This window comes from Ranitomeya variabilis, chromosome 2, assembly GCF_051348905.1.
Source record: "Ranitomeya variabilis isolate aRanVar5 chromosome 2, aRanVar5.hap1, whole genome shotgun sequence".
NCBI classification, from domain to species: domain Eukaryota; kingdom Metazoa; phylum Chordata; class Amphibia; order Anura; family Dendrobatidae; genus Ranitomeya; species Ranitomeya variabilis.
The window spans coordinates 1,004,992,091-1,005,018,752 of NC_135233.1; the positions used below are offsets into that span (position 1 = coordinate 1,004,992,091).

The 26,662-nt window shown below is 43.7% G+C and overlaps 1 protein-coding gene across 7 annotated transcripts in view; it reads left to right on the plus strand.

Annotated features, from left to right (window-relative positions):
- Positions 1–26,662, plus strand: part of LOC143808502 (saxiphilin-like) — a 119,521-nt gene that overhangs the window by 53,394 nt on the left and 39,465 nt on the right. For all 7 annotated transcript variants that reach the window (XM_077291239.1, XM_077291240.1, XM_077291242.1 and 4 more), the window contains 7 exons: positions 6,611–6,802; positions 12,210–12,345; positions 15,363–15,418; positions 19,031–19,194; positions 20,010–20,157; positions 20,261–20,412; positions 20,527–20,623. In XM_077291239.1, coding sequence (XP_077147354.1) covers positions 6,611–6,802; positions 12,210–12,345; positions 15,363–15,418; positions 19,031–19,194; positions 20,010–20,157; positions 20,261–20,412; positions 20,527–20,623 — 945 coding nt within the window. The remainder of the gene's footprint in view (positions 1–6,610; positions 6,803–12,209; positions 12,346–15,362; positions 15,419–19,030; positions 19,195–20,009; positions 20,158–20,260; positions 20,413–20,526; positions 20,624–26,662) is intronic.

A 26,662-nucleotide genomic window follows, 5' to 3' on the forward strand; every position in this document is an offset into this window, starting at 1 on the left:
TTCAGGCTATCTAGCAGCTGCAAATCATGCAGCTACGGGGACACAAACATAATCTAAGCGCATGCCCAAAATACTCGGAGAACACCAGAGCATGCACAGAAATCTCGAGTAACGAGCACACTCACTCATCACTAATCGCAGCTTCAAATGCCTTCAGGGAATATTAAATACAAAAAAACAAAAAATGAAAGTGGCGCAAGGTATCAAGGAAACGGTTTTCCTGCAGCGAATAAACAATCACCACAAAATTGTGAAAAATGCAAATTATATAATATAACTATTCGCGCTGGTAAAAGGTCAGTAGGTGGGGAAATAGATGTCGTCAAAATGGGTACCAAGCTATATACACCGGTATCACCTGTAAGGTCCCCCAAGGAAAAATGAATCAATGTACATGTAGCCCGCAAATATACCCGGTGTTAAATTCTGGATGTAGTGACACTAAGGACCACAGTCAGGCAATTTCCGTAGTAGGTAAATACATATAATTCAGTACCTTTCCGCCAGGAGGTTGACCATTCAGATCGGCGGTTTCCAAATGCTCCAGAGCCCGATGAATAAAATAGACGAAATTTTCTAGAGTGGTGACGGAGAGCTGCCCTGGCCGGTGGCGGCCACTCTGTCTATGAACTCCAGTGAGAGGCGGGATCCTACGTCCCGGTGCCTAGACGCCACATTGTGTGCGAATAGTGAAGGCGGCTCGTCAGGATGACCTGCGTGACGTAGTGGATCATGTGACCGCCCGCATGACTGGATAGTGAGTACGGATTGCGGTAAGGACCAAAACCGACGCGTTTTGGAAATACCCGTTTCCTTCCTCAGGGACCACATCCTTTTCCCCACCTACTGATCTTTTACCAGCGCGAATAATTATATTATTCTATTTTGAATATTAAATACAGTAAAAAGTTAAAAAAAAGTTTTAAAATATTTTTTAAAAATACAAAAACACAAAAGTTCAAGTCACCCCTCTTTTGTCCCATTAAAAATAAACAACAATAAAAAAATACATATTTGGTATCGCTACATTTGTCAAAGTTTGATCAAAATATAAAGTAAATCAATCCAATTGTTAAATGGCATAATGAGAAAAAAAAAATCACAACACTAAAATGACTTTTTTTTCCACTGCCACAACATTGCAATAAAAACAATAAGAGGCAATCACAACACTGTATCTACCCCCAATGATATCAGTAAAAATGTCAGTTCATGGTGCAAAAAATAAGCCCTCACACAGACCCATACCTTGGGTTTAGGAAAATGAAGACACAAGCAAATCTTTTTTTGTTTTTACAAATTTTGGATTTTTTTTAATCACTGAAAGGGGTTGTGCCACCATAAGGCCCCTTTCACACGTCCGTGTCTCCGGTACGTGTGGTCACAGTTTTCACACGTACTGGAGACACGTACACCGGTAGACCCATTCAAATGAATGGGTCTATGCACATGTCAGTGTGTTTCCAGGGACCATGTGTCCGTGGGCAAAACACGCTGACATGTCCGTTTTTTGCCATCATCACGGACAGCAAAATGTCCCGCACACGTGCACACGGAGAAAACACTTTGATGTACTCTGTGTGACACGGGCGGCCACCAGGGAAGAAGCGCTATTGTAAGCCCTGTTCCCCTGGGGCTGGTGCTGAAGCCGGCTGTTATCATTCTCCCATACTCTGCCGGCAAGCAGAGGAGAGTGATGAGCGTTATATTAAAGTCCGAACGACAGCTGGTGGTGGCTTTTGGGACTGTTACCCCCATCATCCTACACTTGCTGTCGCTAATAACAGTGACAGTAGGTGCGGAAGATGGGGGTATTCCACAGCCGCTGGCTGCAATCGTCCAGAAATAAATGAATGAAAAACCCGATGTGGGTTTCCCCCTATTTTATTGAACCAACCAGACAAAACTCACAGCTGGGGGCTTCAACCCCTCAGCTGTCAGCTTCTGCAAGGTTGGTTATCAAGAGTAGAGGGGGCCCCGCTCTTTTTTTTAAATTATTTAAATAATTTAAAAAACGGCGTGGGGTCCCCCCATTTTTGACAGCCAGCCTTGCTAAAGCTCACATCTGGAGGCTGCTATTCTCAGACTGGTAAAGGACCATTGATATAGGCCCCCAGCCTAAAAACAGCAGCCCGCAGCTGCCCAGAAAAGGCGCATCTATGATGCGCCTTTTCTGGTGCTTTGCCCGGCTTTTCCCACTTGCCTTGTAGCTGTGGCAAGTGGAGTAATATTTGTGGTGTTGATATCACCGGTGACATCAAGCCCACGGCTTAGTAATGGAGAGGCGTCTATAAGACACCTATCCATTACTAATCCTATATTTGTAATGTCATATAAAGACACGGCCAGAATAAAGTCTTTTATTTGAAATAATTACACAGACACCTTTAATGTTTTAAATTAAACCATACTTACTGTAACACCTAATACCCCGACGCCCTTGATCTCCTGTAATAAAAATAAAATAATAGTATGGTTTAATTTAGAACATTAAAGGTGTCTGTGTAATTATTTCAAATAAAAGACTTTATTCTAGCCGTGTCTTTATTTAACATTACAACTATAGGATTAGTAATAGATAGGTGTCTTATAGATGCCTCTCCATTACTAAGACGTAGTCTTGATGTCACCTGAAAGGTGACATCAACCTCACAAATATAACCCCACTTGCCACCGCTACAGGGCAAGTGAGAAGAGACAGGCAAAGTGCCAGAAAAGGTGCATTTAATAGAAGCGCCTTTTCTGGGCAGCTGCGGGCTGCTGTTAGGCTGGGGGGCCTATATCAATGTCCCCTTACCAGTCTGAGAATAGCAGCTCCCAGTTGTGAGTTTTAGCAAGGCTGGTTGTCAAAAATGGGGGGGACCCCACACCGTTTTTTAAACCATTTAAATAATTAAAAAAACAGCTTGCGGACCCCTTGATATTCTTGATAACCAAGCTTGCAGAAGCTGACAGCTGGGGGTTGAAGACCCCAGATGTGAGGAGTTTTGTCTGGTTGGTTCAATAAAATAGGAGGGAACCCACGTCAGGTTTTTCGTTCATTTATTTCTAAACAATCGCAGCCAGCAGTTGTGGAAAACCCCCATCCTCCGCACCTACTGTCACTGTTATTAGGTGTAGGATGATGGAGGTAACAGTCCCAAAAGCCCTCACCTGCTGTCGTTTGGACTTTAATATAACTCTCATCATTCTACTCTGTTCACCAACAGAACAGGGGAGAATGATAACAGCTGGCTTCAGCACCAGCCGTCGGGGAACAGCGCTTACAGTAGTGCTTCTTCCCTGGCCGCTGTCCGTGTGGTACTGATGCAGCACATATAGTACACACACGGACACGGATATCTCTGGTACCGGTTTTTCCAGTACTGGAAATATATGGACATGTGAAACTGGCCTAAATAATACATTTAACCAAGTAGAAAAGGTGAAATAAATGTTGTTTTTTAATTTGTAGTTATTAAAAATTAAACTCCGTTAAAAAAAAAAAAATAACAAGGTTTCATCTTTTGAAGTATGGTTCCTGGTGTTATTCCTGCTGCAAGCTATCTGTCCTCCCAGTGGCCAATCAGCTGGCCATGCTTGTGCAGTAAATGTCATCACCACCATCACTGTGCACAACGTATTCACTCTGTGCTCACCTCACATAGGTCTGACAGTGCAGGGAGCAGAACAGGTGCTTACTAAGAGTAGCCATCTCCATATACAACTAAACAAATAAAGCAGCCTTCTGTAGCGCTATAGCATGCAAACATGAAATATGAAAATTGAATTCCATTACTACACTAGAAAATCTGAAAAAGTGAGAATACTTAGCGCATTAATTGGCAAATTCATGTGTACCCGGCAGCCACGATAAGGCGACTCTCGTTGCCAGGACTTGACTAATGTGAATCATCTATTAGACTAAAGTCTATATCTCTACTCGACTTTAGTCTAAGAGAGGATTCACATTATAGCAGGTTCTGGCGACGAGAGTCGTCTTATCGTGGCTACCGGATACACATGAATTGGCCAATTTATGCGCTAAGTATTCTCAATTTTTCATATTTTCTAGTGCAGCAATGCAATTCAAGTTTTTATATTTCATGTTTGCATGCTATAGCGCTACAGAGTGCTACTTTGTTTAGTTGTATATGGAGATGGCTACTCTTAGTAAGCACCTGTTCATACCTGATTTCTGTTTGGAAGTGACAGTCAGTCTTTTGGTATTTGTATGCATTAGCTCTCTGAATGAGCACTCCACCCCTCAGCCTCAGTTGTTTTTAATTACAGCAGGATCCTATCTTCCCATATAGATGTAGACTTTTGTCTAAGAGAGTATTTACATTATAGCAGGTCCTGGCAATGAGAGTCGCCTTATCGTGGCTACCAGATACACATGAATTGGCCAATTTATGCGCTAAGTGTTCTCAATTTTTCATATTTTCTAATGCAGTGATGCAATTCAATTTTCATATTTCATGTTTGCATGCTATAGCACTATAGAATGCTACTTTATTTGTTTAATTGTATATGGAGATGGCTACTCTTGCACCTGTTCATACCTGATTTCTGTTTGGAAGTGATGGTCAGTCTTTTCATGTTTGATATATTTTTTATTTTTTGGTCAATATGGCCATGTGAGGGCTTGTTGTCATTTGTGGGACAAGTTGTACTTTTGAACGACACCATTGCTTTTAACATATCGTGTACTGGAAACAGGGAAAAAATTCAGAAAGTGGTGAAATTGCAAAATAAGTGCAATTCCAACAGTTTTTTTTTTTTTTTACCATGTTCACCAAATGCCATTATGATTCTCCAGGTCATTACAAGTTCACAGACACCAAAGGTGTGTAGGTTATTTTTTATTTAAGTGAAAAAAAAAATCCAAACTTTGGTAAAAAAAAAAAAAAAAAAAGACGCCATTTTTCGAGACCTGTAGTGTCTCCATTTTTCGTGATCTGGGGCTAGGTGACGGCTTATTTTTTGCTCACTGAGCTCACGTCTTTAATTGTAGATTTTGGTGTAGGTACAATCTTTTGACTGCCTGTTATTGTATTTTATTGCAATGTAGCGTGACCAAAAAAACGTAATTCTGGCGTTGAATTTTTTTTTTCATTACGCCATTTAGCGATCAGGTTGATTCTTTTTTTGTATTGATACAGTGGGCGATTCTGAATGTGGCAATATCAAATATGTGTATATTTGATTTTTTTTATTGTTTTATTTTGAACGGGCCAAAGGTAGGCGATTTGAACTTTTATATTTTTTTTATATTTTTAAAAACTTATTTTTTTTTTACTTTTTGTATACTTCAGTAGTCTCCATGGGAGACTAGAAGCTGCAGTATTTTGCCTTTGCTACACACAGGCGATAATCAGATCTCCTCTGTGTAGCAGAAATGCTCACTTGCTATGAGCACTGACCATGGGGCGGCGCTCATAGTAATCTGGCAATGAAAATCATAGAGGTCTGCTGCATATCTCTGGTTGTTATGCCCACACATCGGTGACCCGTTATCATGTGACTGGTTCACTGATGGGCACGATTAATGACACGCTTCCTGCATGTGCGAGTTAAATGCCGTTGTCAGAGTTTGACTCCGCATTTAACTTGTTCACAGCCGTGGGTGGATCGCGATTCTACCCGCTGCTGTTGCAGGCACATGTCAGCTTAGTAGATCAGCTGTCATGTGCCCGGAAAGTAGCGGGCTCAGCGCCGGAGCCCTCAACAAATAGGGGGAGTTTGACATCGGCATACTATTACTCTAATGTCGGAAAGGGGTTAAATTAAAATAATCCTTTGGAAGTTTGATGTCTGCATTATTGTACTGACCTGAGGAATCATATTGCTGGGTCAGTTTTACCTTATAGAGAAAATGGTAAATAAGTAAAACCCCTAAATTGTGAAATTGCATTTTTTTTTTGCAATGTTAATACACTTGATCGCACTTCCTGCTTTCCTGTGTATCTCATTATAAAATGAATTAAGTCATTCAAAAGTACAACTTGTCACACGAAAAAACAAGCCCTCATATGGTTATGTGGGTGGGAAAATAAAAAAGATATGGCTCTTGGAAAAAGAGGAGGAGGAAAAAATGAAAATGGAAAAAAGGAAAATAGTCTGGAGGTAAAGGCACAAATGAAAAAGATTAATATAGCGCAAACAAAAAAAATGGTGCAAAAGAAATAATGAATTATGTATAACCACAATACATGGAATAAGGAAGTCATGGCACCTCACACTGCTTCAGTGCATCATGGTGCTTTACTGTAACATCAAATAGGTGAGCACGAGTTGCGTTCCTTAAAGGGGATCACCAGGGTTTTGTCACCTAATCTATCATCTACGTAAAGATCTAACCATGAAGGGTTCTTTGGCAGTAGCGCACCGCAATGGTGATAACTGGGAGCCCTGCTTTATGTAGTTGTTCTTCTATTATAGCAAATAACAAGGTAATTGTGCTAACCACTTAACAATCCATTTTAACAAATTTTCATAAAACCCCAATTTTTTCATTACTTTAAAGTTCCATCTACATGCCAGTGGCTACATGACAGTGGCTTTTTCACATTTTACCAAAAAAAGTATTAAATGTTATTACAGTCTTTCACATAATTATGTATTTCAGCTCCTCTGACGCTGCACTATGCCGTTGCTGTGGTGAAAAAATCAAGTACCTTCCAACTTGATCAACTAAAAGGCAAGAGATCTTGTCATTCTGCGGTGGGAGAGGCAGCAGGTTGGGTCGCTCCTTTGGACGTAGTCCTTAAAAAGAACTTGCTGTCGTGGGAAGGACGTGAACTAAAAACTATTGAAAAAGGTACGAGTGATGCACTAATCAATTAGTTTCACCCCAAAAATTGTATAGGACTCGACTGCCCCATGTGTCCCCTGGAGAAAATATAGTTTATGACACCATATGGATCCTAAGGCAAATTAGAATATCATCAAAAATATAATTTATTTCAGTTCTCCAATGCAAAAAGTGAAACTCGTATATTATATAGTCATTCCAAACAGAGTGATCTATTTCAAGTGTTTATTTCTGTTAATATTGATTATAACAGCCAATGAAAACCCAAAAGTCATTATCAAAGTAAATTACAGTAGAATAATTAACAAAAAAACACCTGCAAAGGCTTCCTAAGTATTTAAAAAGGTCTCTTAGTCTGTTTCAGTGGGCTCCACAATCATGAGGAACACTGTTGACTTGACCGATGTCCAGAAGGCAGTCATTGACACACTCCACAAATCCTGTAGAGTGTGTCAATGACTGCATATTAATGGAAGTTGAGTGGAAGGAAAAAGTGTGGTAGAAAAAGGTGCACAAGCAACCGGGATAACTGCAGCCTTGAAAGGATTGTTAAGAAAAGGCCATTCAAAAATGTGGGAGAGATTAACAAGGAGTGGACTGCTGCTGGAGTCATTTCTCCAAGAGCCACCACACACAGATGTATCCAGGACATGGGCTACAAGTGTCGCATTCCTTGTGTCAAGCCACTCATGACCAATAGACAACGCCAGAAGTGCCTTACCTGGGCCAAGGAGAAAAAAAACTGGACTGTTGCACTGTGGTCCAAGGTGTTGTTTTCAGATAAAAGTGAATTTTGCATTTCATTTGGAAATCAAGGTCCCAGGGCCCCAAGGTCTGGAGGAAGAGTGGAGAGGCACAAAATCCAAGCTGCTTGAGGTCTAGTGTGCAGTTTCCTCAATCAGTGATGGTTTCATGTCATCTGCTGGTGTAGGTCCACTGTGTTTTATCAAGACCAAAGTCAGTGCAGCCATTTACCAGGAAATTTTAGAGCACTTCATGCTTCCCACTGCCGACATGCTTTTTGGAGATTAAAAATTCATACTCCAGCAGGACTTGGCACCTGTCCACATTGCCAAAAGTACCAATACCTGGTTTACAAACAACAGTATCCCTGTGCTTGATTGGCCAGCAAACTCACCTCACCCTAACTCCATAGAAAATCTATGGTGTATTGTCAGGAGGAAGATGAGAGACACCAGACCCAACAATACAGACGAGCTGAAGGCTGCCATCAAAGCAACCTGGACTTCCATAACACCTCAGCAGTGACACAGGCTGATCGCCTCCATGCTACGCCGCATTGATGCAGTAATTGATGCAAAAGAAGCCCCGACCAAGTATTGAGTGCATTTACTGAACATACATTTCAGTAAGCCAAAATTTCGAATTTTAAAATAATTTTTTCAAGCTGGTGTTATAAAGTATTCTAATTTACCGATATAATGACTTTTGGGTTTTCATTGGCTGTAAGCCATAAAAGCCATAATCATCAACATTAACAGAAATAAACACTTGAAATAGATCACTCTGTTTGCAATAACTCTATATAATATATGAGTTTCACTTTTTGTATTGAAGAACTGAAATAAATTAACTTTTTGATGATATTCTAATTTAGTGAGAAGCTCTTGTACTTGCGGTTCTCTGTGTACAGCCTGTGCATACTCTTCTCAGAGAGGGATTGTGGCCAGCATTTCTCTTCAGATCCAAAACACATCCAGTCTGGTCAGCTTCCCACAGCTGACTGACTAAGGTGAACAGCTTGCCTGGTTATATGCAGTGCTAGCCCAGTGATCTAATCAGAACCTGTACAGCTGGAATTTAACCTTAGGGTACTGTCACACCGTGCAATTTTCGTCGCTACGACGGCACGATCCGTGACGTCGCAGCGTCGTATGAGTATCGCTCCAGCGTCGTAGACTGCGGTCACACTTTGCAATCACGGCGCTGGAGCGATGCCGAGGTTCGCTGGTAACCAGGGTAAACATCGGGTTACTAAGCGCAGGGCCGCGCTTAGTAACCCGATGTTTACCGTGGTTACCAGCGTAAAAGTAAAAAAAACAAACCGTACATACTCACCATCTGATGTCTGTCAGGTCCCTTGCAGTCTGCTTCCCGCTCTGACTGAGTGCAGCCGTACAGTGAGAGCAGAGCGCAGCGGTGACGTCACCGCTGTGATCTGCTCTCACTTTCCGGCCGGCGTTCACAGTCAGAGCGGGAAGCAGACTGCAAGGGACCTGACAGACATCAGATGGTGAGTATGTACGGTTTTTTTTTTTTTACTTTTACGCTGGTAACCACGGTAAACATCGGGTTACTAAGCGCGGCCCTGCGCTTAGTAACCCGATGTTTACCCTGGTTACCAGCGAACGCATCGCTGGATCGCTGTCACACACAACGATCCAGCGATGACAGCGGGAGATCCAGCGACGAAAAAAAGTTTCAAACGATCTGCTACAACGTACGATTCTCAGCAGGGTCCCTGATCGCTGCTGCGTGTCAGACACTGCGATATCGTAACGATATCGCTAGAACGTCACGAATCGTACCGTCATAGCGATCGTAATTGCACTGTGTGACAGTACCCTTAGCCTACCTGGCTTTTCTGCAGATCCCCCACCCACTCTGCCCAAAGCTGGGGGGGTGGGGCTGGGGACCATCTGCCATCATACAGAGCCTGCAGGACTTTAAATTGACCCAAATGTGAGGCTCATGCTTGATGACATGAGGGTGACCTAGTAACTCCCAAGAACCTGCTCCTATTTTTGGGTACTGATTTTTGGTTGTGCTGATTTTTGTAAGGCCGCAAATTTCCTGGCACTTTGACACCCACAAGTTTGGCTTCTTACCGGGCCAACCAGCAAGGGATTTCAAGTGGATCACAAGTGGATCACTTCCCTTCCAGAGTTTTAGTTCGTTGTCATAATATATGAGAACGGGCTTTCTTTTCCCTGGTCAGTATACATTATAGTTCATCTCTCCAACCTATTCCATCACCCTATAGAGTCCCTGTCACTGGGAAAAGAACTTTCTCTCCCCTGTAGGCCCTAAGACAAGTATCTGATCTCCTCTCTTAAATTGTCTCACTTCAGCTGACCGATGATCTCTCCTGGATTGTTCCTCTTTGGCTTTAAGGAGGCGCACCTTTACCTGTCCCTTCACAACAAATCTTATGCCTGGTCCCTAATGGAAACCGACTATTGGGTCCCATCTCCTGGGGAGTCCCATTTACATTTTCTAGAGTACCTTTTACTGTTAAGTTTCTGAGCCGGACAGTCCCAAAGTTGTTCTGAGACTCCTCTAGGTCAGGTATTTTGGCTTCAGGGGATGCTTCTTCATCCTTCTTTCTAACCAGTACAGTGAATGGAAATTCACAGTTTACAACATGTGCCTTTGTTACTAAAGCAACTTTTGGCGACATATTGGACTACTGGACTCCACAGCATTAGCCCATAAGTGCTAGAACAAAGAAAATCTCGACTGAAAACAATAGCATACAACAAGACTTTGACCACTCTCACTTGCTGGGACACGGAAGCACAGTCAGAATGTATGTCGACCATGGTTACACCTTACCCCTACCTCTTTCCCAGGGACTAACACATGCGCAAGTGTGGCCCTTGCCAGGATCACCAAACTCTCTGAGTCCAGAACCCATCACATAGACACTGAACACAGTCACTTGACATTTCTGAGGCCCCTTGCTAGGATAAGGAACAACACTGCAGGCAGGGTAGGTAAAGTAGGAGTAGTGCTGGCCCACTCTGCTGCAGTCCATTGCTTAAGGGACAAATGCCTGATATATGAACAGGGAACAACACCGCCTACAGGCAATGTTACGAGATGTACACCTTGAACCCTGCTGGGTCTTTGTGCACTCCTCTGACGTGCCCTTGGGCCCCTTCTTTTGAGTCTCCCAGAAATGTGACTTCAGACTTGCTTATTTGCTCAGAGAGTTCTCCATGGTCAAGTATCTTTCAATGAGGCTCACTATGTCATCTGAATTCAGAGGTTCTCCTTGGTCAACCCAGCTTAGCACGACTTTTGGTAGTGACTGGATAAATGAGTCCACTATCCCTCATTTCACTATCTGTGCTGGAAAGCCAATTTTGCACCAGGTGTACTAGGTCAAACATCTGGGACTGGGGAGGTTTGTAGTTTGGTAGCACCAGAGGTGGCCCGTTGTGCCCGGACTGCCACGATGGTGCCCTGATGTGCCATAGTCTCCACCTTCAGCTTGTCCTACTCCTTGGCATCCTGCAGGGGAAGGTTGTAGTACGCTTTCTACAGTTCTCCACTAAGGTATGAAGCTAGGACCACTGTCCATTGCTCTGGGGGCAGTTTCTCTCTGTCTGCCATCTCCCTAACCCAAACAGGTTCTGCCAGGAGAGCCATCTGCTGCTGAACATGCTTTAACTGCTGCTATGGTTTAATGGCCCCACATAGTCCTCCATACGGTTTAATGGGCCCACATGGTCCTTCATACGGTATAATGGATCCAACATTGTCCTCTATACAGTATAATGGGCCCCACATTGCCTTACAAAGAGTATAATGGGCCCTACATTGTCTTTCATACAATATAATGGGCTCCACATAATCCTCCATTCAGTAAATTGGGTCCCACATAGTCCTCCATATAGTATGCGGTTGTGAGCAGGTACCAGATTGCACGATGGGTCACACTTGAGGGAGGACAGTCCTTTCTTTTTAAGCGTCGGCACAATGCTAATATAGGCAGGAGAGTATACGTACAACGGCCGCACTTGGTTCTTAGCTGGGGTGTCTAGTCTCGCACCCCCTGTGATCTGGTCGTGGGGAGGGCTCACTCACGCTAAGTGACACTGTGGGAGTGGATGTCAGGATTCTTAGGAGACGTCTCTTCCTACAGTCTCCGGTAAGTCTCCGTAGGCCTCTCTGACTTGAGCCTACTTTGTCCTGACTGAACAAAGTGGGAGGGCTCTCACTATGTCTCCGCATACTACAGCTTACCGCCAACCGAGCTCCTTTTCCCGTGTAGTGTTCCCCTCTTATACTCTTGCCGCCCCCTGATCTCCAGTTCAAAGTTCTGTCTGGGGCACTAAACTCTCCCCCCTGCAACTTGGGTGACAGCACTGATGGTTCCAGACTCGTCCTGGACAAGGCACGCCGAGGCTGGCTCTCCTCCTTACACGGCCCCCCAACTCATATGCCTCATAGCGGCAGCGTGGCCTGCTGCCATTAGCGGTATGTCATTTACTGCTATGACCTATCCTATTAACATTTAATAAAATATTAATACATTTCTATAGTTGTGCAGACTGGAAAGATCTATTAGCCTAATTTGCAACTGTACAAACTTTTTTTTACTAGTTGATCATAGTCAGTGCTCTTCGGTGTATTGGTGACATATTCCTCTCTGTTTCCACCATAGTTGCTTCAGAGATCTTCTCAGCGAGCTGTGCCCCAGGAGCCCAAGAGGCGAACCTGTGTGAGCAGTGTGCAGGCCAGGAAGATAAGTGCACACGTGGTGCTGGAGAGCCGTACTATGGGGATGAAGGCGCCTTTAGGTGAGTTACAATGCAACTGGTTAGTCTTTTTAGATAGAGCCTCAGACAACTGATATCATCCTACAGATAAAAATTGGTGCTGATGTATACTGTAAATTCTAATGTACTCTTTTCCTTTTTCATGTAGATCTCACTTTCAAAATGTGATTCTTTTTGTAGAGATGTTTTTGTACATCTGTATTTAAATTGCATTAAGAGCTAAATAAAAAAAATGAATTGCTACTGTTCAACAAAAAACAAATATATCTAATATAATATATTGTACTAGAATGACTAAAATTAATTTTCCCTTACACTGAGTTTTTTCATCCCAAAGGGATAAAACTGATCAGATATTATCAGTTCGGCCTCATCAGTTCATTTTCAGCAGGATACAGTGTCGGAATTACTTTTCTGGAGTTTGTGGGCAGATTGGCTGGTACCTTAGATTTTACCTAACTACTAGGCTATGCCTTAGAGTGAACATGTCATGTCCATAAATGGTATAAATCTGCAGATACAGAGTTCATCTGCACAGGGCTGCCACCAGGAATTTCAGTGCCCCATAGTGGCAAAATTTTCAGGCCCCCCTGAAGACTCCACCCAGGCTTCACACCAGCCACACCCCCAATCCTCAAACCTTTCACAGTCCCACCGCCCACTTTTGGACAAACTCCACTTCTGCACCACGTCCTCACCAATCACACATTAACAGCTCCCATTACCAGATCACATACATAGCCATCAGCTTTTGTTTGGTCACAAGTTTTTTAAATCGCCACCACGACAAGGCGTGCCCTACTCTACTGTACCTTATTAAACATTTGTTAAAATATCCAATACTCTTTAGGATATTGGATATTTTATCCAATATCTTTACCAGACCACATATTACCACTACATAGTAACTGAATAATATCACATAAAACGTACAAATACCGTCACACCATGACCAGACCATATACAGTATTACCACCACGTAGTGACTTAATAATACCACAAACAAGGAACAAATACTGTCACACCATGACCAGACTGTGTTGTGACCGAATACTACAATACTAATCATTAATAAAAAACACCATACTAATATTACCATAAGTGCCATTATACACATGAGCTCTGTACATAGTATACATTGGCAGTGTACAGGTAATACAGTGATCGCCAGTGAAATTATACACAGGAGCTCTGTATATAGTGTCAGTGTACATGTAATACAGTGATCAGTGACATTATACACAGGAGCTCTGTATATAGTGTCAGTGTACAGGTAATACAGGGATCAGCAGTAACATTATACACAAGATCTCTGTATATAATATACGATGTATAGTGTAAGTGTACAGGTAATACACTGACTCACTGGTGACGTCTCTCTAGCTGAAGTCCTTCATCTTCGCTTTTCATCCTCATCCAGCACAGACGGCCATCACTTCTTCCAGCCAGGACTCATTATCTAGAACACCACTTGCAGAGCACATTTAATTTTTTCCCCCACCCCCTGAAAATGGCTGGACCATCATTGTAAATACATCATTGTAAATACACACCTGTACTTTGTATCTCCCCCACTTCATTGTACATTGTAAGCTCTCACGAGCACGGTCTTCTTATTTTGCTTTAATTATTGTATTGTTATCTGGCCCATGATCCTGCCTCATCTGGCCCATGATCCTGCACCATCTGTCCCATGATCCTACCTCATCTGTCCCATGATCCCGATCCATCTGTCTCATGGTCCTGCCCCATCTGTTCCATGATTCCGCCTCATCTATCCCATGATCCTGCCCATTATGTCCCATGATCCTGCCCCATGTGTCTCCATCGTCTCCATCCTGCCCCATGAATCTCCATCCTGCCCCATTTGTCTCTATCCTGCTCTATGTTCCTGCCCCATCTCTCTCATCCTGCCCCATGATCCTGCACCATGTTTTTCCATCCTGCCCCATCTGTCTCTATCCTTCCCCATGTTCCTGCCCCATCCATCTGTCTCGGTTGCGTCGTGTTTTGGGGGACCGCCGGCACAAAATACATGTAACGTTACATGTAATGTTTTTTGTGCGGCGAGTCCGCCATTTTCGACCGCGCATACGCAACCGAAACTCCGCCCCCTCCTCCCCGGACCTTGCAATGGGGCAGTGGAAGCGTCGTAAGACTGCTTCCGCTGCCCACATCGGGCATTTTTTTCACAGCATGCGTCGGTACGTCGGCCCGACACACTGTGACGGGCCCGTACCGACGCTAGTGTGAAAGCAGCCTCAGTCTTAAATTGTTCTTAAACAATAAAGTAAAACATTGAGGGGGCTTCTCACAATAGTTTGCACCTTCTCCAGACATTATTTGCTTTATCTATGTGTCCTCCTCTCATTTCTACAACACTGTGATCCCTTAACATAGAAGTACACATTCACTGGTCAATGTATCTATAAGAGATGCTCCTCCAATGGGGCTACCCATAGGCACAAGTGATCAGCAAATGTGATCGGATAAGGTGTTATCCGACCATGCTTGTGTGCTAACCGAGTGTATTTGTCGTGCTCGAAAAATATGTTTGAGTCTCCGCGGCTGCATGTCTCACGACTGTTCAACAGCCACAACACATGCAGGAATTACCTGTTTATTAGAAAGGGAGAAGATACAGATTAGATATTAGAAAAAAACTTTTTGATAGTGAGGGGAATCAATGAGTGGAACAGGCTGCCACAAGAGGTGGTGAGTTCTCCTTCAATGGAAGTCTTCACCAAAGGCTGGACTGAAATCTGTATGAGATGGTTTAGTGAATCTTGGACACGATCACCCTGGAGGTCCCTTCCAACTCTGTTCTATGATATTATTCGAGCACACCGAAGACACTCTGTTAGCACATGAGGACATTTGCTTATCATTAATAGGTACCAACCAACTGGGCCTCTAGGTGAATATGGCCCTGGCTGGCGCTATCTCATGCTTTTTTTTTATTGAACTTTTTTTTTCTTATGTTGCATGGTTGTATAAAATAATAACTTATGGCTACATGCTCTTTCTTCTTTGATCAGATGTTTGAGAGATGGTAAAGGAGATGTGGCTTTTGTGGCAGACACGGTATTATCAGGTAATGTGGTTATTCAGGGATCTAAACTATTCACTCTTTCAATTTGCCAATGAACAAATTTCCAATAAAACCTGTCTTCGAGGAGAGTCTGTTGTGAATCTGCAGCGTACAGGTGTAGACCTAAAATGTTTTGTGTGCCGGTCAGTGACAGGTGCAAGGACACCGCCACAACTGGTAATGCCCTATTGTCAATTTATTTATACACTGTTCAAAAAAATAAAAGGAACACTAGAATCCCACATCTTAGATATCACTAAATGAAATATTCCAGTTGTAAATCTTTATTCATTATATAGTGGAATGCATTGAGAACAGTAAAACCTAAAAATGATCAATGTAAATGACAACTAATATCCCATTGAGGTCTGGAGTTGGAATGATGCTCAAAATCAAAGTGGAAAATCAAATTGCAGGCTGATCCAACTTCAGTGGAAATGCCTCAAGACAAGGAAATGTTGCTCAGTAGTGTGTGTGGCCTCTGTTGTGAATTCTGCTCTTGGGCTCCCTCCGGTGGTTATAAGTGGTAGCGCTGCTGTCTTTGTATCGCTGCATTCATCAGGTGTGTCCACTTGCAATTCTGACTGGGCTATTTAGTCTTGCTTGACCCTTTAGTCAGTGCCAGTTGTCCATTGTTCCTGGAGGATTCACATCCCTGCCTGGTCTCTCCTGCTTGCTGTTCATTTCAACAAAGATAAGTTCTGGCTTTGTTTTTTGCAGTCCACATGCTGTGGGCCTATTGTTCAGTTCTTTTCCATGTTTTGTCTTCTCCTGCTTGGTCTGCATAAGGATTTGTTCAGCCAAGCTGGAATCTCTGCAGAGGCAGATATACCCTCCATATCTTTAGTTAGATGTGGAGATTTTGTATTTTCTGTGGTGGATATTTTCTAGTGTTTTAATACTGACCGCATAGTACTCTGTCCTATCCTTTCTATTTAGCTAGAGCGGCCTCCTTTGCTAAATCCTGATTTCAGTCTGCGTATGTTATTTCCCTCTCCTCTCACAGTCAATATTTGTGGGGGGCTGTCTATCCTTTGGGGATTTTCTCTGAGGCAAGATAGTTTTCCCTTTTCTATCTCTAGGGGTATTTAGTCCTCCGGCTGTGTCGAGATGTCTAGGGAGTGTTAGGTACATTCCACGGCTACTTCTAGTTGCGGTGTTAAGTTCAGGGTCTGTGGTCAGTACAGGTACCACCTTCTCCAGAGTACGTCTCATGCTGCTCCTAGGCTACCAGATCATAACAGGCCTCCACGTGCCGGTATGACCTCCTTGCAACGCCTGGGCATGCTCCTGATGAGGCGTTGGATGGTCTCCTGAGGGATTTCCTCCCAGACCTGGACTAATGCATCCTCCAACTCCTGGACAGTCTGTGGTGCAACGTGACGTTGGTGGATGGAACGAGACATGATGTCCCAGATGTGTTCAATTGGATTCAGGTCTAAGGAACAGGCGGGCCAGTCCATAGCTTCAATGCCTTCATCTTGCAGGAACTGCTGACACACTCCAGCCACATGGGGTCTGGGGTCTGCATTAGGAAGAACCCAGGGCCAACCGCACCAGCATATGGTCTCACAAGAGGTCTGAGGATATCATGTCGGTACCTAATGGCAGTCAGGCTACCTCTGGCGAGCACATGGAGGGCTGTATGGCCCTCCAAAGAAATGCCACCCCACACCATTACTCACCCACTGCCAAACCGCTCATGCTGAAGGATGTTGCAGGCAGCAGATCACTTTCCACATCGTCTCCAGACTGCCACATGTGCTCAGTGTGATCCTGCTTTCATTTGTGAAGAGCACAGGGCGCCAGTGGCAAATTTGCCAGTCCTGGTGTTCTGTGGCAAATGCCAAGCATCCTGCATGGTGTTGGACTGTGAGCACAACCTTCATCTGTGGACGTCGGGCACTCAGACCATCCTCATGGAATCGGTTTCTAACCGTTTGTGCAGACACGTGCACATTTGTGGCCTGCTGGAGGTCATTTTGCAGTGCTCTGGCAGTGCTCCTCCTGTTCCTCCTTGCAAAGAGGCTGAGGTAGCGGACCTGCTGCTGGGTTGTTGCCCTCCTACGGCCCCCTCCAAGTCTCCTGGTGTATTGGCCTGTCTCCTGGTAGCGCCTCCAGCCTCTGGACACTACGCTGACAGACACAGCAAACCTTCTTGCCACAGCTCGCATTGATGTGCCATCCTGGGTGAGCTGCACTACCTGAGCCACTTGTGTGGGTTGTACAGTCCGTCTCATGCTACCACGAGTGTGAAAGCACAACCAACATTCAAAAGTGACCAAAACATCAGCCAGAAAGCATTGGTGCTGAGATGTGGTCTGTGGTCCCCACCTGCAGAACCACTCCTTTATTGAGTGTGTCTTGATAATTGCCAATAATTTCTATCTGTTGTCTATTCCATTTGCACAACAGCATGTGACATTGATTGTCAAACAGTGTTGCTTCCTAAGTGGACAGTTTGATTTCACAGAAGTTTGATTTACTTGGAGTTATATTCTGTTGTTTAAGTGTTCCCTTTATTTTTTTGAGCAATGCATATACCTATATTATGTGTATACATCTATTCTATCTATTCTATTGTAATCTGCCAGTGTGATTTTACAGTACTGCGCACTGAATTGCTGGATTTTCTAAAGGACACTGGTGCGTATTTCTCACAAGTCACACGCATGGTCCGTGTGTAATCCGTTTTTTTCACGCACCCATAGACTTGCATTGGCAAATCTCGGGCGTAATATGGTACAAATCGCAGCATGCTGCGATTTCTCTCGCAAGTATAATACGTCCGAGAAAAAAACATATGATGGGAGCTGCCCCATAGATTAATAGTGGTCCGAGTGCTATGTGATTTTTTTTTCTCGCACAGCACTCGTCCGTATTTCTCTCTAGTGTGACTCCGGCCTTTTACAGCATTCTGGAATGCTGTTAAAAAGTCCCCAATCCACTCTGCTGATGCCACAAAATAGCTTTTATTTAACTTACATGTGGAGCAGTCCAGTGCTGTCTGATGGGCGTCTCTGGTCTTAATCCACGGACCCACCTCCCTCTTGCGATTGCTGTCCTCCTTCCTTACTTCGTTTAGATGAATTGTCCTGTGTCATCCACACAGTGTCCTCCATTGTGCTCCTACACAGGTGCACTTCTATCAGATTTCAACTATAAATTTAAAGAGGAGTTGTCTCCAGGTCAAAAGTGGACAGTTTTTGCTCTTATTTTATTTCTACTGCTCTCCTTAATATTTCTGTGTTTGTAGCAGTAAGGAGGACTTAAAAAAAAATAAACAGAAAAGGTCTTTTTTATTTAGTGCTAAATTTTATGGTCTGTACAAGTGGGAGTGGTTCACAGTGTAATAATGCAGATCAGCTTAAAGACACGTCCCCAGAGGATCCTGTGAACCATGCCTCCTTGTAAAGACCATAAGAATCAGAACTAAATAAGAAGGCCCAGGTCTCTGGAACTGTAGGGTGGATTTAAAAAAAAAATTAAAAAAAATTGAATACTTCTGAGAGCAGCGGAAATATGATAGGAGCAAAAACTTGTCACTTTTGACCTGGTGACAGCTCCTCTTTAATATTACTTTTACTCATATAAATTCCATGTATTGTTCTTCAGGGCAATACTCGGACAATTTTGAGCTGTTGTGTCCAGACAATACTAGAAGACCACTAAGCCAATACAAAATCTGTAACTTTGGAAGAATCCCCAGACATGCTGTGGTGACCAGAAGCTCCGGAGACAAGATGAAGGATATCACTGAGTATCTTCTTCAGGCTCAGGTAACTAGTGGTGGAAGGCTCACTGAGGCACCAAAGTCTAAATACAAGAGCAAATTCAGTAACGCAACAGTCATCCCATAATCTTTATTTTTTAACCAGTTCAGCATCTTAGTGAAGCTTTTAATTAAACAAAAGGAATAGTGTCTCATAGGAGACTGTGGCCTAAAATACCAGTCATAGTAAAATCTGAAATCTGTGTCAAATGCAACACATGTCAACACATATTAAGGTTAGCACACCACCATTATAGTCATTTTCCCTGACTAACGTATTGATGACCTTGACCTATACTTAGGATCACTGAGGACACAGACAGAAAATTGCCCCTATGTAAGAACATTATATGGGCCCTTTGCGGTCCTATAGCTCATTATAATGCACAATTCCTCATGTTTTGGATATGAAATTGGGCCCCTTTATCTTTTGGGCCCCTGTGCTGCTGTACAGGTTACACCAGTGAAATGTCCTCCCCTGCTTAGAATAGACCATTAATATTAGATTGGTGGGGATCTGATACTTGGCACCCCCATCAATCAGCTGATATCTGCTCCAGCAGTGGCCTGAATAAGCAATATACAGAACAGAACACTGCGGCTCTATACTTACCGTAGTTTAGTGGCTGCAGCTGGGTCATGTAGTTTGTCTCCCTAGAGATAGGTCATCAATTTTTTCATCTTGGAAAATCCCTTCAAAACAGTTACCAGGTTGAAAGACCTTCGTAAGTCACTTTTCTAATAAAGCTTTGGAATTATTAATGACTTGTAGTTTATGCTGTTTTATGTTCTTTTTTTGTTGTCACTGTTATCTAATCTCAGAAAAAAGAGTGCAAACTATTCAGCTCCACTCATGGGAAGGACTTGCTGTTTGAAGACACCACCAGCGCTCTCATTGCTCTTCCATCAGCAATGGACACTTATCTCTTTTTAGGACAAGGATTGTTTAATGGCATGAAAACACTCGAGGGTAGGAGACATATGTGTGGAGTAACTCTGATATTACAGAAGTTTAGCAAGCTCTAATGTATTTGTTGTAATATTCTTATGATGTCAATTACATTTCACACTAGGAGCTCATCCTCCTCGAGTTCTCCAGGAAATACGCTGGTGTCCGCAGAGCAAGAATGAGAAGAAAAAATGTGATGACTGGTCCTCAGTTAGTGGTGGAGCCATTAAATGCACAGAGCCATCATCTGCACTGGGGTGCATCGAAATGATTCTGGTAGGTGATGTTTACTAGCAAAGAATAATAACCATATGTGATGGCTTAGAGATAGTGAGCAGAGGTGGGGAGTGCTGCAGACATCAGTAACATGAATTTCTTCATGATATACAGAGAAATAAAGCTGAGGCAGTAGCTATCGATGTAGAAAACATGCACACGGCACTGAAATGTGGACTGGTCCCATCAGTTGATGAGTACTACAATAAAGGTAACTTCAATTACACTCAAAGGGCCCAAATCATCAAGTTATTCACACCGGTCTTGATGAGATGTGCTGGTGTCAGATGCTCCTGATTCATGAGAAGGCGAATACAGTTTTTCAATTTCTTTTTTAAAATTTGGTGCCCAGAACTGGACACAGTATTCCAGATGAGGTCTGACCAAGGAGGAGTAGAATAATTAATTCACATGATTTAGACTCTATGCTTCTTTTAATACAACCTGGAACTGTTTTTGCCTTTTTTGCTGCTGCATCACACTGTTGACTCATGTGCAGTCTATGATCTATTAGAATACCCAAGTTGTTTTGCACTCATGCTGTTGCTTAGTTTTATTTCTCCCATTATGTAGATGTAATTTTCGTTTTTCTTGTCCAGATATAGAATCTTGCATTTCTCCCTGTTAAGTAGAAAAGTGTTTAAAAATATGAAAAATATAAAAAAATATATAAAAGTTCAAATTACTCCACTTTCGCCCCATTCAAAATAAAACAGTCAAAATAAAATCAAACATACCGTATATACTCGTGTATAAGCCAACCCGAGTATAACCCGAGACCCCTAATTTTGCCACAAAAAACTGGGAAAACTTAATGACTCGAGTATAAGCCTAGGGTGGAAAATGCAGCAGCTACCGGTAAATGTCAAAAATAAAAATAGATACCAATAAAAGTAAAATTATTTGAGACATCAGTAGGTTGTGTTTTTGAATATCTATATGGAATCAGGAGCCCCATATAATGCTCCATACAGTTGATGATGGGCTCCATAAGATGCTCCATATTAAAATATGCCCCATACAATGCTGCACAAATGCTGATTATGACCCCATAAGATGCTCGATAGACACATTTGCCCCATATAATGCTGCACAAATGCTGATTATGCCTTCATAAGATGCTCCATACAGATATTTGCCCCATATAATGCTGCACATGGCCCCATACAGATATTTGCCCCATATAATGCTGCACATGGCCCTATAAGATGCTCCATACAGATAATTGTCCCATATAATGCTCCACATTGCCCCATACAGATATTTGCCCCATATAATGCTGGACATGGCCCCATACAGATATTTGCCCCATATAATGCTGCACATGGCCCCATAAGATGCTCCATACAGATAATTGCCCCATATAATGCTGCACATGGCCCCATAAGATGCTCCATACAGATAATTGTCCCATATAAAGCGGCACATAGCCCCATAAGATGCTCCATACAGATATTTGCCCGATATAATGCTACACATGGCCCCATAAGATGCTCTATACAGATAATTGCCCCATATAATGCTGCACATGGCCCCATAAGATGCTCTATACAGACATTTTGCCCCATATGCTGTTGCTTCCATTAAAAAAATAAAAAATCACATACTCACCTCTCAGGCCCCCGGCACTTGCTATACTCACCTTTCCCGTTCCACCGCTGAGCACCGCTGTGTCTTCCCCTGTTATGGACCTGGTGGTTAGGTGCACCCGGAATGACCAGGTAGTTAATCACAGAATAAGGACTAGCTCTGGGGACGTGGGAACTCTGCTGACCGCAAACCCTACTCCTATCACACACACTAGAAATAGCCGTGGAGCGTGCCTGACTCTGCCTAGATGCCTCTTCACAGCCTAAGAGCTAACTACCCCTAAAGAAAGGAAACAAAGCCTCAACTTGCCTCAGAGAAATTCCCCAAAGGAAAAGGCAGCCCCCCCACAAGTATTGACGGTGAGTTAAGAGGAAATCACATACACAGGAATGAAATAGATTTTAGCAAAGGAGGCCAGTCTAACTAAACAGATTGAGGATAGAAAAGGGATCTTTGCAGTCAACACAAAAAACTACAAAAACCACGCAGAGTGAGCAAAAAGACCCCCGCACCGACTCACGGTGCGGTGGTGCCACTCTGCACCCCCAGAGCTTCCAGCTAGCAAGATAATATCATGATAGCAAGCTGGACTAGAACATAGCAAGAAAACAATGAGCAATAAAAGAACTAGCAGGAACTTAGCTTCTGCTGAAAGGGAACCTGTCACCACGTTTTTGGAAGATGGGATAAAAATAGCGTTAAATAGTGGCAGAGGTGGGCGTTACATTAGTGTGTGTGTTATGCGTTTATTACCCACCTAAGTTGCCGAAATAACTTTGCAAAGTCTCCGTTTTCGCCTGTCAATCAGGCTGGTCAGGTCGCATGGGCGTTGTCTTCCCCCAGATTTGGCGTAGTTTTCCGTTGGTGGCGTAGTGGTGTGCGCATGCCCAAAGTCCGGAATCCTCTTCCAGGGGATTTAAAATAGCGCGGTGTTCGTTATTGCATTGGTGATCGGTGGGCGCGGCCATCTTCCTTTGGCCGCGCGTGCGCAGAAGCGGCGCTCTGCTGGCCGCGGCTTCAGGAAAATGGCCGCCGCGATATCCATCTGCGCACGCGCGGCATCCCGCGGCCATTTTCCTGAAGCCGCGGCCAGCAGAGCGCCGCTTCTGCGCACGCGCGGCCAAAGGAAGATGGCCGCGCCCACCGATCACCAATGCAATAACGAACAGCGCGCTATTTTAAATCCCCTGGAAGAGGATTCCGGACTTTGGGCATGCGCACACCACTACGCCACCAACGGAAAACTACGCCAAATCTGGGTGAAGACACCACGCCCATGTGACCTGACCAGCCTGATTGACAGGCGAAAACGGAGACTTTGCAAAGTTATTTCGGCAACTTAGGTGGGTAATAAACGCATAACACACACACTAATGTAACGCCCACCTCTGCCCCTATTTAACGCTATTTTTATCCCATCTTCCAAAAACGTGGTGACAGGTTCCCTTGAAGTAGACAGTTCCTCAGAAAGGTCCAAGAGAAATCTGAACCAGTGCTAAGACATCGACAGCTGGCATGCACTAACGATCAGAGTGGAGTTAAATAGAGAAGCCAGTCCAAATAAACGAGAGCAGGTGAGGAAAGAACCTCAATGGCTAGTGGCTCCACTCACAGCCACCAGAGGGAGTTCACAGACAGAACTCACCAAAGTACCATTCATGACCACAGGAGGGAGTTCAAGAAGGGAACTCACAACATTCCCCATCCTCTGCACTGAAGTTTAGGCAGAGGGCGTCGCGCACTAATCGCGTCATCGTACCCTCTGACCGGAGCGTCACTGCAGAGGATGTGGAAGACGCAGCGGCGCCGACGGTGGAACGGGGAGCAGGTGAATATCGCGCACTGAGTTATACTCACCTGCTCCTGGCGCGGTCCCTGCACATCTGTTCCCCGGTGCCGGCAGCTTCCTCCTGTAGTGAGCGGTCACATGGTACCGCTCATTACAGTAATGAATATGTGGCTCCACCCCTATGGGAGTGGAGTCGGGTCCATATTCATTACTGAAATGAGTGGTACCATGTGAGCGCTCACTACAGGAAGAAGCTGCCGGTGCCAGGGAACCAGGGACGTACAGGGACTGCGCCAGGAGCAGGTGAATATTATTACACAGCTCCGCTCCCCCTCCCCTGCTGTCCTCTGGGTATGACTCGAGTATAAGCCAAGAGGGTTACTTTCAGCCCAAAAAAGTGGGCTGAAAATCTCGACTTATACTCGAGTATATACGGTATACATCTTTGGTATCTGAGTAATCATACTGACCTAGAGAGTCATATTACCAGTTTTACCATATAGTGAATTTCTTGCAATTACCGTATAAACTGGAGTATAAGTCGACCCGAGTATAAGCCGAGGCATCTAATTTTGCCACCAAAAACTGGGAAAACTTATTGACTTATTATAAACCTGGTATGCATTGTCCCCTCATCCCTATCCTGGTATGCATTGTCCCCTCATCCATATCCTGGTACAGTTAGGTCCATATATATTTGGACAGAGACAACATTTTTCTCATTTTGGTTATAGACATTACCACAATGGATTTTAAACAAAACAATTCAGATGCAGTTGAAGTTCAGACTTTCAGCTTTCATTTGAGGGTATCCACATTAAAATTGGATGAAGGGTTTAGAAGTTTCAGCTCCTTAACATGTTCCCCCTGTTTTTAGAGGGACCAAAAGTAATTGGACAATTGACTCCAAAGCTATTTCATGGACAGGTGTGGGCAATCCCTTCGTTATGTCATTGTCAATTAAGCAGATAAAAGACCTGGAGTTGATTTGAGATGTGGTGCTTGCATTTGGAAGGTTTTACTGTGAAGTAAACATGCGGTCAAAGGAGCTCTCCATGCAGGTGAAACAAGCCATCCTTAAGCTACGAAAACAGAAAAAACCCATCCGAGAAATTGCTACAATATTAGGAGTGGCAAAATCTACAGTTTGGTACATCCTGAGAAAGAAAGAAAGCACTGGTGAACTCATCAATGCAAAAAGACCTGGGCGCCCACGGAAGACAACAGTGGTGGGTGATCGCAGAATAATCTCCATGGTGAAGAGAAACCCTTTCACAACAGCCAACCAAGTGACCAACACTCTCCAGGAGGTCGGCGTATCAATATCCAAATCTACCATAAAGAGAAGACTGCATGAAAGTAAATACAGAGGGTTCACTGCACGGTGCAATCCACTCATAAGCATCAAGAATAAAAAGGCTACACTGGACTTTGCTAAAAAACATCTAAAAAAGCCAGCACAGTTCTGGAAGAACATTCTTTGGACAAATGAAACCAAGATCAACCTCTACCAGAATGATGGAAAGAGAAAAGTATGGCGAAGGCGGGGTACAGCTCATGATCCAAAGCATACCATATCATCTGTAAAACACGGCGGAGGCAGTGTGATGGCTTGGGCATGCATGGCTGCCAGTGGCACTGGGACACTAGTGTTTATTGATGATGTGACACAGGACAGAAGCAGCCAAATGAATTCTGAGGTATTCAGAGACATACTGTGTGCTTAGATCCAGCCAAATGCAGCCAAACTGATTGGTCGTCGTTTCATACTACAGATGGACAATGACCCAAAACATAAAGCCAAAGCAACCCAGGAGTTTATTAAAGCAAAGAAGTGGAATATTCTTGAATGGCCAAGTCAGTCGCCTGATCTCAACCCAATTGAGCATGCGTTTCACTTGTTAAAGACTAAACTTCAGACAGAAAGGCCCACAAACAAACAGCAACTGAAAACCACCGCAGTGAAGGCCTGGCAGAGCATCAAAAAGGAGGAAACACAGCGTCTGGTGATGTTCATGAGTTCAAGACTTTAGGCAGTCATTGCCAACAAAGGATTTTCAACCAAGTACTAAAAATAAACATTTTATTTAAAATTATTGAATCTGTCCAATTACTTTTGGTCCTTTTAAAAACAGGGTGGCACATGTTAAGGAGCTGAAACTCCCAAACCCTTCATCCAATTTTAATGTGGATACCCTCAAATGAAAGCTGAAAGTCTGAACTACAACTGCATCTGAATTGTTTTGTTTAAAATTCATTGTGGTGAAGTCTATAACCAAAATTAGAAAAATGTTGTCTCTGTCCAAATATATATGGACCTAACTGTATGCATGGCTCCCCATCCCCGTCCTTGTATGCATAGCTCCCCATCCCCATCCTTCTATGCATGGCTCCCCATCTGCGTCCTTGTATGCATGGCTCCCCATCCCTGTCTTTGTATGCATGGCTCCCCATCCCCATCCTTGTATGCATGCCTCCCCATCCCCATCCTTGTATGCATGGCTCCCCATCAGCATCCTTGTATGCATGGCTCCCCATCCCTGTCTTTGTATGCATGGCTCCCCATTCCCATCCTTGTATGCATGCCTCACCATCCCTGTCCATGTATGCATGGCTTCCTGTCCCCGTTCTTGTATACATGGCTTCCTGTCCCAGTATGCATGGCTCTTTATCCCCGTCCTTGTATGCATGGCTCCTAATCCCCTATCCTTGTATGCATGGTTCCTATAACAAAAGCACACCCTACTTACCTTACCTGCTCACCCTCGCTACATCTCTGTCTGGCGCCAGCAGCTTTTCTGGCCTAGCGATCACGTGTTTCCTCTCATTAAAGTAATGAATATTCACTCCACGCCTATGGGAGTGGAGAGG